A 14,306-nucleotide genomic window follows, 5' to 3' on the forward strand; every position below is an offset into this window, starting at 1 on the left:
AATGAAAACTATAGCGTAAATAGCGTATCAGTCACATATTTTCAATGGGAATAGCTATTTGTGTAACTAGTGTGTGAAGTCGAAAGTTTGGAAAGTTTCTCGAGTACAGTAAAGGCACTTTGCACTCACGTTACACATTATATTTTTCCTACAGTCACTATAAAGCATATAAATAATTGGTCTTTTAAACACTATACAACACGTTTTTAGGTTATATTAAATCCAAGCGTTGAACGAAATGAGAAACGCTATACCAGCTGATCTTAGTCGTACAGTACTATCTTTAAGGTGTTGCCAACTTATTTTCAAGCGTACACGTATCACAAAAGCACACGGTTTGGTGTTGTTTGGTTGGAATATTGGGGTGCGGCAAAAGTAAGTAAATGCAGCAATTATTACTTTGATATAATCAGTGCGTCAGGTAACTGTAGGAAAAATACAACGAAAATACAGACACCGTATAGTATAAATCAAATACGATCGAATTGTTTAAACGTGCCTACTGATCAAACCAAATAATAAAAAAAATATATTCAAGGAATTAATTTTCATTGACATCACCAGTCAATGCAGATTCTATTGTGTATCTGCTAATTTACAATTTAACAATCACAAAAAGACCAGAGTTATGAAATATAAATACACACATAGCCCTGGGCTTATATCTTCTCGATCAGTTTTGACGTGCATTTTGGTCAATGACAGGGCGTTTCTATCAAAATAGAAAACATTCCTTAACTTTACCAATATAGCTTAGTTTACATGACACTGATTTCATCACAGTTTCCACATTCTGTAACGTTTATTTTCGCGGCGGTACATCGCTCATGTACACAATTAGGCAGACAACTCCCGCCAAAGCGCCAGAAAGTGTTTATTTGTTGCAGACTAATGAAGTGACGTCATTTCTTGAGAACACCAGCTGTTAGTGGCTCCCACAGTGTAGTGCTGCTCATGACATTGTTTATGTGGAAAAAACTGTTGAGTGAAGACGCATATTGTTTTAGATGCAACTTTCCAGTCGGGATTAAAGATTATACACGTACGTAGATTATACGTTCTACAATAGTAAAACGTATTTTTATAGATTGCATTTCTTTAATTTTTTTTTTTACTTTCAAAAGCTGTGCGTTAAGATTAAACTTTTATGCAATGTTTTAATGAATAAGCTATGAATACATTTATATTGTGAACCTCAGGAAAAAAATTATTCGACAAAAGAAATTGTGGCCATGAGTACCACTTTTGTATTTCACCTAACAAAAATTAAATAACGATAAATTCCAAATCAGATACAATTAATTATCACCAGCTGTTATTCAATAAATTGAAACAACTTACGAGCAAATTTTGAACGATAATTCAATTACACTCTTAGATCTACAGTTTTGTAGACCATGGCATTGTGAATATAATCCTAATTAGATAATACACATAAATGGTGCATTAGGGGTTTAATTTAAACAACTGGAATGGGTTTTAGAGAAATGTATATAAGGAGATCAACATTGGAAATTAGCATCAGACGAGACATGCATTGATGTTATTGTTCCTTTGAAAATTATTTGATTAAACATATTCAATTTGATTACAACAAAATTGCCAATATATATTTAATTTTTCACATTTTACACCTTAAATGTTTTTAAAGGAATTGTAGCGCGGTAATTAAAGTGGCTTTAGCACTGAACTCCTGCATTAAGGTCCCAGGTTCAAATCCTACCAATCTTTAATGTCAAATTGACGATCTAATGACTCTTTGATTCGGAGTCCACTTTAAGTACCTAGATTCATTAGTTCAGAAATCAAAAAGTCTCTTTATATAGCTGTGAACTCTCTGCATTTGATACCCCATATTTAACCGATATACAAATTATAATTAACGAAAAATAGCAACAAAATATCTAAAAATGTTGTTAATCAACCCAAACCAAGCCTAAACAACCAGACCAGAACAGTTAGTTAGTTACGATTCACAGGCATATCGCCGTATAAGCCACATTATCACAAGGCTATACTGAGGCTTATTGGTAGTATTTGTCCCCGCGTCGTGTGTTGCATCTGAATGAACCGTGTTGAATACGAACGTGTTGCACGTGTTGTGTCATGAAGCTTTGTCTGAGTCACCGCGACAGTCTGTTGTTGTTAGGCTTCATGTTACACGTGTGAACCTTGTTGATTCATGCTTGAGAAACGCTTAATTTCCCCTTAAGGAGTTATATTCTTACAAGGTCTTACAACATTGTGATTTGTGATTAATTACTTGAGTGATTTTTTCAAGATTCAAATTATATTTGGTTTCTTTTAGTGCAGACAATGGTTTAGTTCCGTAATCTTATAATACACTTAACGAGTATCAACTTAGAATAAGACTTAATTATAATCCTAGTTCGAAGAATGTAGGTCCAATGTGTTTATGCCGGAACTCCTAGAGGCCCCGGTTTCAACATTTGTAGTTTTACCAATGGAATTAAGACTTGTGATAATGACGTTACCATGTCATTTTGAGCCCACCGTATGTCCAATTTCTGAGTAAAATATAAAATATAAGGCGAAATTTGACGTTTAACAAAGATGTCCCATAAATAAATGCCGTACGATGATCAATTGACCCTAGATAGTGAATTAATTACCTACTTCTTGAATATTACTGTACGTAAAAACCCGTAATTCGCGGTTTGATAAGAAACAATGAAAGGCTGATGATTTTCTTAAAAACGTTTCTAAATAACTATCCAACTGAGGTAACTCTGTAGCCTACTAAATGTATATAAAAACTGAATATTTAACACCTTCAGGTACTTCACAACCTATATCCTAGCGACAAATTTTGAACCTACAACCAATCGAATTGATTAAAACAAAACGAATTCGTACTCTTGACAAAACAGCAATTTTCGTAACAGCTGGAGTTTGTTTTCTGATTAAACGTATAGCTCAGGTGATGAAATATGGTTGGGCGAAGAAACCCATCTATCAACAGAGCTCTGACATTGACACAACTCAAATTGTAGAGGAGGAAAGGGGTTGTAGACCAATCCTAAGGAATTAATTAAACCGACCAGATGGATTTGTCAGCAATATTGAATGAGAATGGTTAAATTAGTTAAAACTTTCTGATGCATTGGAAATACACGTTTACTTAATTTCTGTTTAACATTTTCGTTGAGGTCAATCTATTACGGATAGATGATACAACAATTGGAAATCAGCTGTGTTGATGCATTTTCGATAAGAATATTGACGATCAGCATATTGTTTATACTAATCCTCGTTTTAAGCCTTAATAATACTTAACCTGTCTAAGTGTTTATGCTGGAAGATGATAGAAGGAATATTATTACGAGTTTGAACCGAGAAAATTGCACTTAAATAGTTAGTCGATATAGGGAAATTAACTCGAGTACATATATACTTTAGTATATCTCTTTGATTAATATTTAAAGGTGCAATGAAGCAAAGCGTGAAAACAATAGTTCCCACACGACTTCAAACAGAGCTACCTTAAAGTGAATGCTGGTCGTAAGAATTTTCCCATAAAACCAACGCCGAAGGGAATTCGATTTGCAAAAACAATTCGGACAGAAATACAACTAATATTGTTTCTAAAATAAATGAAACTGCCCAATATAAAACACAAATTTACAGTACTGTAATACGAAAACGATGCGTTTCATATGTGTTTCATATGTCGATATGTGTTTCATCATAAGCATGTTTCTTGAAAACCTTTTTTCTCAGCTCGTGTGCATCGGAGGGAAAATCTATGCATACTGTAAGAAAGATATTTCCTATAGACAAAAAATAAGCACAACAATTAATTTAAAAATAAAGAAATAACATTCGCCTTATGGAGTGACGAAATAACAACGAAATATAAACAGAAAATCTAAACAAATGGAAGAAAATCACATGTTTTATTTACAGAGTGGGGTGAAAATAGAGAGGTCTCACATTACGTATTTTTTGTCAAGTTTTCGACCACTTGACGATTTTTAGTTAATATAAAATCTCAGTATAAACATCGGTGACTGTACCTCATCTTCTATATCATTTAGGCAAACTACAAACACATCACACAGTAAAACCGTTAAAGTAGATACCATATGTTTGTAAGTGACACACATTTAAACTCACCGATGCGCGAGAGGAGTCGGGAAAGTACAAAACTGACACTTAGCATTCCTAAAATGAAGCTGAAGACTGAGATACACTGTGTGGTGGGAGGAAGGAGGGACTAGTGCCAAAACAATGACGAGAAGGTGGGAAATGTCGACACTGCCATGTGGACAGTCTATTGGCGACGAAACTGTCATATACCGGCTTACTGCAAGCATCGCCAAGTATTGTTTCTAGTTGATTGATTAGCAAAAGCCGGCATTGTGCTGCCATTATAGAAATGTTGGCCCAATTGATGGTATTATTGAATTCAAAATGTGGTAAATTGGCCTTGCCAGTCAACAAACAGTAATATTTCACTCTATGATACTATACTAAAACACTAATATATTAAAAAATCGTTTTGTCAGAGAAATTTACTGTGTAATATTTTCTACAACGAATCTAGACAGCACTTTTTTACCAAATAAGATGTATGAATGAGGGCAGGAGGAAGATGTATCAGACCAACTGGATAAAGATAAAACATGAGAACATGCATCGAATGAAAAGTTATCGGCCATTTTAGAAAATGGCGGTCAAATTTTAAAAATTCAAACCATCTAAAAAACGTTTTAAAAATAAAGGGGAGTGTCCCATGAGAAGGTAACTGTCTTTCTCATTATAAAATAAGCTATTGGTTCACTTTAGGTGAGACAACCTTAAGTAGGTGTAAGAAGGAGGTGTATGATATTGCGCTTTAACTCAACATCACCCAAATGATTATCAGTTATAGAAGTTTCAGTAGATTTAGATATGAATTTAATTTTAAACAAAAGCTTAGTAACCTCAAACGGGTGACATATTGCGCATAAGGTGGCTGTGTGCTCTTTGACACAAGGATGAAAGATCAAATACACAAAGTGTAACTAGGAAGTTTATATCGCTAAAGTAACAACGGTAATATTTCAAAATACATTCGACAACTGTACCTACCAGTTACTATATTTGCATAGCCAAACTAACACCACTACCAGTTTAACTTAATATTGACGAATGGCACAGCTTAAAGGAATATAAATTTTATATAAAGACATTTTATTAAGGTACATTGCATTACCTCGTTTAATGTAACTGACAGAATGTGAATGATGGATACGCCTTGACGGTGTTAAATTATAGCAGCAGAATATTCGAAGCAGGTATTTGACGCTTACGCGGTAACGTGTATTATAACTCCTTTAACATTAGAAAAATATTGAATAGTCCTCTTTATACACATACTCATTTTATTTAGCTTTACTACTAAAGCTATCAACGACTATACTTTACATGTCCCATTTCCAACCCGTACCTCTGTTAAAACGCAAAAATGGTTCTAATAAAATCGATGGCAAAAAATAAGCAAACTGAACGAAATGCGGGTTTAAAAGGCAGAGCTGCATAAATGGGAGTAGTACAATGGTTGGTTTGTGTGGCCCCAAGGGAGTCTGCGAGCTTTTGATTACAACAAATCCTTTAAGTGCAGCTACCTAATGGCACGAACTCAAGACGGGGTATAAACTGAAAATATTAGTTTAAAGTTATTTCTTATTGCTCTTTATCAAAATGTTACAGCAGAAAACACGTACGATAGTGATCTCTAAAGAATGTAGGGGTATCTTTTTCAACTGATTGGACAAAAATGAAAGTATCGTGTTCCGTTTATATGCAATATTTATATACAAGAAATGAATATGTAACATTTAAAAACAAAATAATTTAAAACTTTATAAGTAGTAAAACACCTCTTCATGCATTCAATAGGTGGCAGTGATTCATGATAAACTACGTTCCTTATTCATCCATTTATATGCAGAGTATCGTATACATTTAAAAGAACCGAAGCACCTATTTTTAGCATTTATTTTCCAAGCGCTTTATTTTTATTTAATCGATAAAACTGAGTATTTTAACAACAAAACTATAATTTATTTCAACTAATGTTCCTAGCCATATGACAATTGAAAATTCAACATTGGAAACAGCTGATTAATTAATAACAGAGTCAGATTTCAACACACACTTTAGTTGTAGTCTTACAGGAAGATGACTATTGAAATTTCTACCGAAAACTGGAATGGGTATTTCGTGAAATGCCAACAATTAAATAATAGAAACAGCTGATTCAATAACTGATGTTAGACTACTGCTATTACACTAGTAAATAGTAAGATCCCGATAACATTTTTGCTCTTTCTTCTCTATTATGATTTGAGACATCAAGCCCTCCATCGTGTTTAAATGTAGGGACATAACGGCTTAGCAAAAAGACAACAAAACAAGCGGTTGCAATATTTAACATTTACAGTTTGAACTATACGTTAAAATCCCGTTTACACGTCTTTTAACCTGATTAAAAAGCGAACGATGCATTAGTAAATTCTACATTCTAACCAAATGCAAGACCAAGGCCGGAAAATTCTGAGTTATAAGTTTCTAATGCAGGTATTTAGCCTTCGGCCCACGTGGGGAAGGAGTTATAAAAATAGTCATCCGGTAGTTAATACTCAGTGTAGGTCGTTACTTACCATACTGTCTATAGCTAGCTTCTTGTTATGCACCAGGGGGCTTGGGATAAGAATGCTGTCCACCAGCTAGACGAGGACGAGGCTGAACGATGGAAAACAATCATTCCCAAACCCATACAAGTGGAAATTCTCACAAAGAAACGCGGGAGAAAATATGAGCAGCATCGTAGGTAGTATTTAAAACATTTTTTAACTTTTTCCCACAGGTTCCTTAAAAACCATTTTTCCTACGAAGAGTTTTACAAAATCTACAATATAATGTATTATATTTATACCATAAGTGATAGTTATTGCCAAACCGTGCATTAAGAGAATAAAATATTACAAACTATTGAGTGCATTGCATTTTAAATTCATCTTCAATTTGTTCCAAAAATATTAAATTTGTTAAAGCATTACGAAATGAATACGCAAAACCTAATTAATTTCTGTACATTGCATGTTCATCCATATATCTTTTTATATTACGATGATAATATTATGGTTTAACAAGTTCTGCAAACTCTTGTCGTACAAGAGGAATTATGTACAAGGCATGATTTCTGATTGAGCATGATTTTATAACTTTAAAAAATCTAAATTTAGGGTGCATTTTATTTCGTTGTAAACCACATGGACTATATTAAGGTACTAAAATTCGACGTATGGAGGTTTCTTCGACGAGGGAATTTGTGTTTAACCGTATACTTTTAACGTTTTACCATAGAATATAGAGTAGCTCACACTTCATTGACGCTTTTTTATTCCATGGGTTTATTTGTAGAAATTGAGTTAAAATGGTTTTAATGGAGATGAATAAAAATTAAAACTGTTTACAAACGAATTTCGAGCAAGACTGAACTGAACGAAGTCAAGTTTGATTTAATAAGTTGATCCGAATGCATAATTAATAAGTTCCAAAGCCCTCCGAGCCCAGTTTAAAAGCCTCTTACCAACAGGTTATTTTTGTTCTCTGTGTTCCTACTTAATATTCTTAAATTTTCCCATGGTCACCTGATCATTTTGTAACACATTCAGTAAGCGAAAGAATATTTTATAAAGTAATAAATAATGAATACCTTGCACAAGGTAGCTGCAGTAGTACAAATAGAATCAAAAAATGATTTAATTTAGTTTTCAATAGTATTTAGCCAAGGTGTCTTTCAAAAAACCTAACTTTTGTACTTCAGCAAACAATAGCTGCCTTTAGATACTGTACTACTTTTTTTTAATCCGAAGTTTGTTTGTTTATCAGTGGATGTTGAACAATTTGTTACTCTTATTTTAAGGGTTTCAAGAACTGCAAACCTAAAAAATCACCCTAAATATCGGACGGAAATGCAATTTACAGTTTTCAAATTGATTCATTAGAATCAAATAATAAAACATCTATTTGTCTATGGGATATGTGTCCTTAACGCTGCCAATCTACTATTTTTCCAGGAAAGCTACATGAAGCTCAATACACCATTTAAAAGCTGATCCATGGACAAGGTGCTAAGTTATACTAAATATCAAACATAACACACATGTTTTAATATCTGCAAAGTCACAATACAAAAATTATCATATTGTATCCAAGCACGTACAGTGTTTCCTATGCATTGTTTCTTTTAATTGATTCCTATTGTTCTACAGCTGCAAACAATAAGCTAAATGAACGTTTAACTGCGACACCACGACCGGTGCAACAAATAAATCATAGTAACATTTGACTCACACATCCGGTGTCAAGTGTTATGCGTCCACATAGATAACACGCGTTGTTGTTGTCCACACGTGCTGCATTATGTGGCCGGTGACCAGGGTAAAGGGTCTACTTTTATGTGGGTGTATGGTAATGTAACTTCGGAATTCGTAAAGACCATATTTGGAAAACATTAGTTGAATAAATATTCTTAGGAGAATAATACAAATGGTGTATAGGGGATGTTTGAGCATATTGACTTACACAAGATGGGAACAAAGTCATATAAAACAATGGAAAACACTTATTGCAACTCATTAATCCATTGCATATCATTTGTCTGACAGTACGTTTTATTTCTAGACAATAAAATATGTAGTATTCAATATGGAATTTAAAAAAATCTAAATGCCTAATCCGCTTGAATTAACAGATTTTAAACTTGGATTTTATCAATAATACTACAGCGATAAAATCAAAACCATCTATATATGATTGAGATGTAGATCTGGGAACAAATTAATGAGTCAAGGAGCTATTGAGAGCGTTAGATGTATTTAGTTTGACTAAAGGATTTTTTTAATTTTGACTTTTAAGTGCGGTGTTATTAGGAGGGGTTCTTGTAGTCAAAACAAAGATCATATTTCTGGAATGATGGACATCAACACGAAACTTCTTAAGTAATTATTACTCCTTAACGAATTATAGGACGCCATATAGGAAAAATGGTTGCAAATAAAGTAATATTTTAATGATGTTCATTAAATGAAAAATGAACAACACAAAATCTTGAGAAACTGAAGTGCACATCTGATACATAAAGGACCCTTTTTAGCCAGTTTCATGAAGATCACGGTCGAATAAGGGCCTCTCTATAATACAAAATGTCAAGGTTCTGTTTTCTCTTTTTTATTTTCTCCCATTATGATATGCAAGTTAATGCCCAAATAGGCGATGCTTAGTTTACAGCAAGTTTTCTGCGGGTTTATCATGATTAAAAAGTTGGTGTGTAAAAACATGAACGATTGTTTATAATGAGCTAGGTTCTACCATTGACTAACATAAGTAGACTTCCCATCTCACTGTTAAACTTGAGGCGTGTTTTCATGTCTGGATTATGTTGGTGCCACTGAGTACTAGAGTAAAAGAATGTTAGTTCACTCATTTTTCGGTTAGTTTTATGATTTGTGCTTAATTTTTCTGTTATAAAACCAAAGCACGAGCTATTGTTTATAGTTCAAAAGTTTGGTTAAACTAGGTTGAAATATTTCAACTAACGAGAGCAAAATACACGCTTCTAGAGGCACCGAAAGGAACTCATCCTAATTGCCATCAGGGGAATCATAAAAGACAAATATACTAACGGATTAGGTTAAACTACTCTGAAACTGACTACACGGGTGGGCATTAATCGCGCCAACTGACCTGAGTCAGGTAGTCAGATATTCTTGAATTGCGCCAACTACTCCAGGGAGCCACCCGGTGCGTTCCTTATCTACACCAAATGGTGACCCTCTTTGACTGTACATTATTGAGTGGGTTCGGTTAGGTTAAGTTAGGTTAGATTAGGATAGGTTATGTTAGGATGACACGTTATTTTTTCTGCCAGCAACTCACCCCTTCCCAAACAAAGTAATTTAATATCTCCAAATTTAACCAAGTTAATTTTAACCAAGTTTTTATTTGGGCTTGGCGCAACGAAGGAACATTTTTTGGGACCCTTTGAGGGCTTGGCGAAATTATTATAAAGAACTCTTTGGTGCAATTAATGCACGACCGGCTACACATAGCCGTGGACATGAACAACAACGACTGAAGTTCAATGTATTGTGTGTATTTTTTTACTGAAACGCCATTTTGGAAACAAGGCTACTTTCTAAGCCTGTTAGAGATGTCTTCTCCTATTCTCTCTGGAGTATACAGTACAACATATGCCAGCTACACTACTTGGGCCTGTCACTCGTTACGTGCGTCACAGTGGCTTATAAGGCAACACAAGTGGTGACTCACCCAGCTTATTGAGTTGTCCATACAACGCAGTGTTATGCTCAGAGAGCACAGAATATAGATGTTATCCGACCCCAAAGGACCAACGACGATTTGGCCATTTTTGTGGCAAATTCCTGCATACATTGTATTTAAGTGTCTCCTGAACCCTGAAATGGATTGTAAATGTACAGAGGGTTTCCTTAGGACATCAACTTGTGAAATTAGCAATTTAAAATTTGAATCATTGAAATAAGCTATACAAAAACCATCAAAGAATTCAATGAATAAATAGTTGGGATTAATAAGAACAGTTATTTAGTCATTAATCCTTCTATTGTTCTATAGACAGAATTATACGGATATTACTTGAATCCACCGATGCCACAGTGGAGTAGTAATTACTGAAATACTTTGTGGACAGATCAAAGGCAGCTTGGTTGTTGTTTTTGTTATTTCTACAGGGCTCAATATGCACTTCCCGTTTTAATCCGTGCGGATTATTTCATTTTGGTTTTCTTTATACTGTTAACGTCTGGTTTTATGTGGGAAATAGTACTGTTTCATTCTATTAAAACGTGTCCTAAGTTTGGTCATTGTGTTTATTCCCTTGTCCTTTATATGAAAAGAAGATTTTCAAAGAATCAAAATAGTAAGAGCATGTTTAACAGGAATATAATACATATCAGTATTTTAAGCTTGGTAATTTCGGGGATTTTTTCAGTAGTCATTTCCGATGGAAAAGTTTATGTGAATAAATTTTGTTTGAACTTAAGGCCAATAAAATTGTGTTACAATAGGAGACGAGAAAACGATGGGATTAACTTAAGCCCGAGTTCAAAACAGGAAATGATAAACCTACATGCTTAACCCCGCTCTAAAAACTGACAAATCTAGAACCAAACTCTTACTGTATCAAGGCTATTGGTTTTGGAATATCACAAAATTTGTATTGTATTGAGTATATTGTAGCGTGAAAACTGTATCAACAATGTATTCCTTTGTGTTAAGATCCTCCAAGCAAAGATCTGCTCCCATATGCAGTATGTATTTCAAATCCCAAGCAATACAATTCAAACCGCCCAGTAAACTACGCGGTGTATTGCTACGTTGTATCAGTCAGAGCTAATCAGTGGTCCATTGTTAACTGTCCAATGCGGACGTCTCTGTGTGTAACCAGTGATTGTGTCCTTAACTCAATACGTTGGTAAACAACCTCAACTGTTCATAGTTGTGATGTTGATGAATTCATCACAAAATTTAGAAAACAAACGTAAAAGCATTACTTTGACAACTTAAGATGAAATATTGTCAGTGATAGACGCTTTTTCAGGTGGAAGTACAAATGTCAAACAGTCCACATAAGCCCATGTTCAAACCATAATCAAACGGCTCATTCATTTAAAAAGTAAAATTTAATCAAAGTAAACAATCCTTCAAATTTAACCTCATTTCAAAGATGTTATTTCAATAAACTGAACTGGGAAAACTACCACTATACCTCGATATTAACATGAAAGAAAATGTCGGTAACTAAAATCAGATTACATCATTATGGTGTAATATGACCTATTGCAAAGAGTATGAAACGTGAGAGATTTGAATATACCAAAACGTGTATGTGTTATAAACCCAAATATGTGTAATAAACCTGAAATTGAGTAGTTCGTAATCTGACGTAAAATTTTCAATTCATCAAACTTTCAGTGGAATCCATAATTTGATTATCTTTCACGAAAAAAACATAGTTAACTAACAAGTTCATGATCAAACATACCTATGTTCATCTTTGCGACCGTAATATATATTGGACCAATAATACTGTACAATAGCTGCAAGATTAAAATAAGCAGTAGCCTAACAACAAATAAGTTATGTGACCAAAGAAGAAAGAGAGATGTGACCAGTAAAGAGAGTTGATGTGGGTGGTATATTGTGAGGTCATCATCCTACATAATCGCTAATATCAACGGCTCGGTCACGAATTGTAAAGTGGAATACTTTTTTAAAATTTAATTCTTGGATACGCTTAATTAATCAGACAAATAATTTCATGTGATATTAACAAATATTTGAAGTGTTAAATAAATCGAAAACTATTCTGGAAAACAATTTAAATTATTTCTGGTGTTAATTAGGCCCATATTGTATACTTTGGTGGATTTATCTAAAGATCTAGGAAATAAAGCAATTTAGTTGAATGGAAATACCTGATAGATGCGAATACAATTATTGAAATCCACTCTTAAGCTATGTTTCAATTTCCTTTAAATACGATGGTATTAATTAAGTCCTCCCAGCTTGAGATGTGTATTTGTTTCTTTATTTCCTATAAGGCGAGTAAGTATACCAATAACCTTTTATATCCAATAGTTAATTGTATAACAGTCTAAGCATACCCTGCCCATTAACCACGGGTTGTGATATAGGTTAAAACTATTGGTAATCGACGGGCTTTGAGCCCAAAACCTGAGTAACAAAAGGCCCGCCCTCCACTCACTAAACATCTCCTTACGACCTCAAATAACGATAAAAGAAACAATTCATAAAGCCAAGAATAATTCAAACACATGGAACGAATGTTACGCCTTGCACACTCGTTACTGCTACTTAATCCCGTTGTAAAAAAGTTTAAAAATAGAAAATGCATTAAACACGACCGGAAGTTGGGTAAGAACGACAAAACAAAGCCAGATGAAACAACTGAAACAAATCGTTTCCTAGAACAGCGATGGCTGATGAGTGAAGCGAATCACCAGACTGAAGCAGAGGCACGAGCCGAAGCTGACATTGACCGTTGAACTTTGAACACTATTGAACACAACTGGTGAACGAGTGACCCTAGCGAGGAACAGCTGGCGACAATAAACAATGCAACACATGGTGTGCAGCTCTTACTTGGTGTTTGAAACATACGATTTGAAATGCTCGACAGCTAGAAAGGCGTTGAGTGTTGAACACAGCTGGTAAAAACACATCAGACACTGTCAACATAGGGTTTAGAGTGGTGACATGTAGCTACGACGTTCTTGAATTATTATTAAAAAAACCTAGAGAGCAATCAGCACTGGAATAATATTTTGTCGAATATTAACAAAATATGCTCTATAGTCTTGGGATTATCACATAGATACAAATCAATTGGTGATTGTCAGGATTCTAACCCGATACCTTCGGTACTGAAGCCTAGCACTATACCAGCTTCTTAACCAAAACTGGGATACTAGTTTGCTGTTAATCTTCGTAAATAGTTTTTCCAGTTCAGGAGCTAAGTATCTACAAGAATTCAATTCCGATATGAATCCTCAATGAAAACTATCAGGAGATTTAATACGTTGTACTGTTAAGGAATCAATTATCTAAAAAGTGTTTGTTGTTGAATTGTATCGGTTCATCGAACAAAGAACTACGAACAGGTAAAAACTAACTCCCAACAAAATTACGAAAACCTTGGTCCTGAACAATCTTATGAGGTTTAACGGTAGTGACAATATCTTACGTAAAAATACGAAATTTGTTATGAATACTGCAATGTACACAACAACTACTTGGTTATAAACTACGAACAGGTAAAGTTACTTACATAGTCTGCCGAAACTGTGGCTGAGTCTTTTCTTAATTTTCTGCACTCTGCTAAGCGCTCCGCTCTTCTTCTCTCGCATGGTAACTCCTGAAACATGCAAAATATTTTGTAAACAAACAGAGCAATTAATTTGTCTTAACAACATTTTTAATCAGTGCAAATGCTATACAACACCGTTGATCAGAAAAGCTGCAATTAATAAAATATAATAGTCGTTAGAGCACATCTAGTTGTCTAATAACGGGTGCAATTCTACAAGTCGCCAACTGCAAAAATGGGTTGTTAGATAAACAGATTACAATGAACGTTAAGTAACCAATTAGGTTTCTTCACTTATAATTTTGTACAGGTGGCCTCGTGAAACCCCAGTAAATTAAAAATTTCTTTCAAACGAGGTGTTAAC

General features: G+C 34.3%; 1 protein-coding gene across 4 annotated transcripts in view; it reads right to left on the reverse strand.

The window, feature by feature from the left end:
* Positions 1-14,306, reverse strand: part of LOC129002190 (cyclin-dependent kinase 14) — a 285,193-nt gene that overhangs the window by 144,359 nt on the left and 126,528 nt on the right. For all 4 annotated transcript variants that reach the window (XM_054429821.1, XM_054429819.1, XM_054429820.1 and 1 more), the window contains one exon: positions 13,904-13,990. In XM_054429821.1, the coding sequence (XP_054285796.1) occupies positions 13,904-13,990 (87 nt within the window). The remainder of the gene's footprint in view (positions 1-13,903; positions 13,991-14,306) is intronic.

The sequence above is a fragment of the Macrosteles quadrilineatus genome, unplaced genomic scaffold (genome assembly GCF_028750875.1).
Source record: "Macrosteles quadrilineatus isolate MER2022 unplaced genomic scaffold, UCM_ALF_1.0 Scaffold_9__3_contigs__length_116548681, whole genome shotgun sequence".
Lineage (NCBI taxonomy): Eukaryota > Metazoa > Arthropoda > Insecta > Hemiptera > Cicadellidae > Macrosteles > Macrosteles quadrilineatus.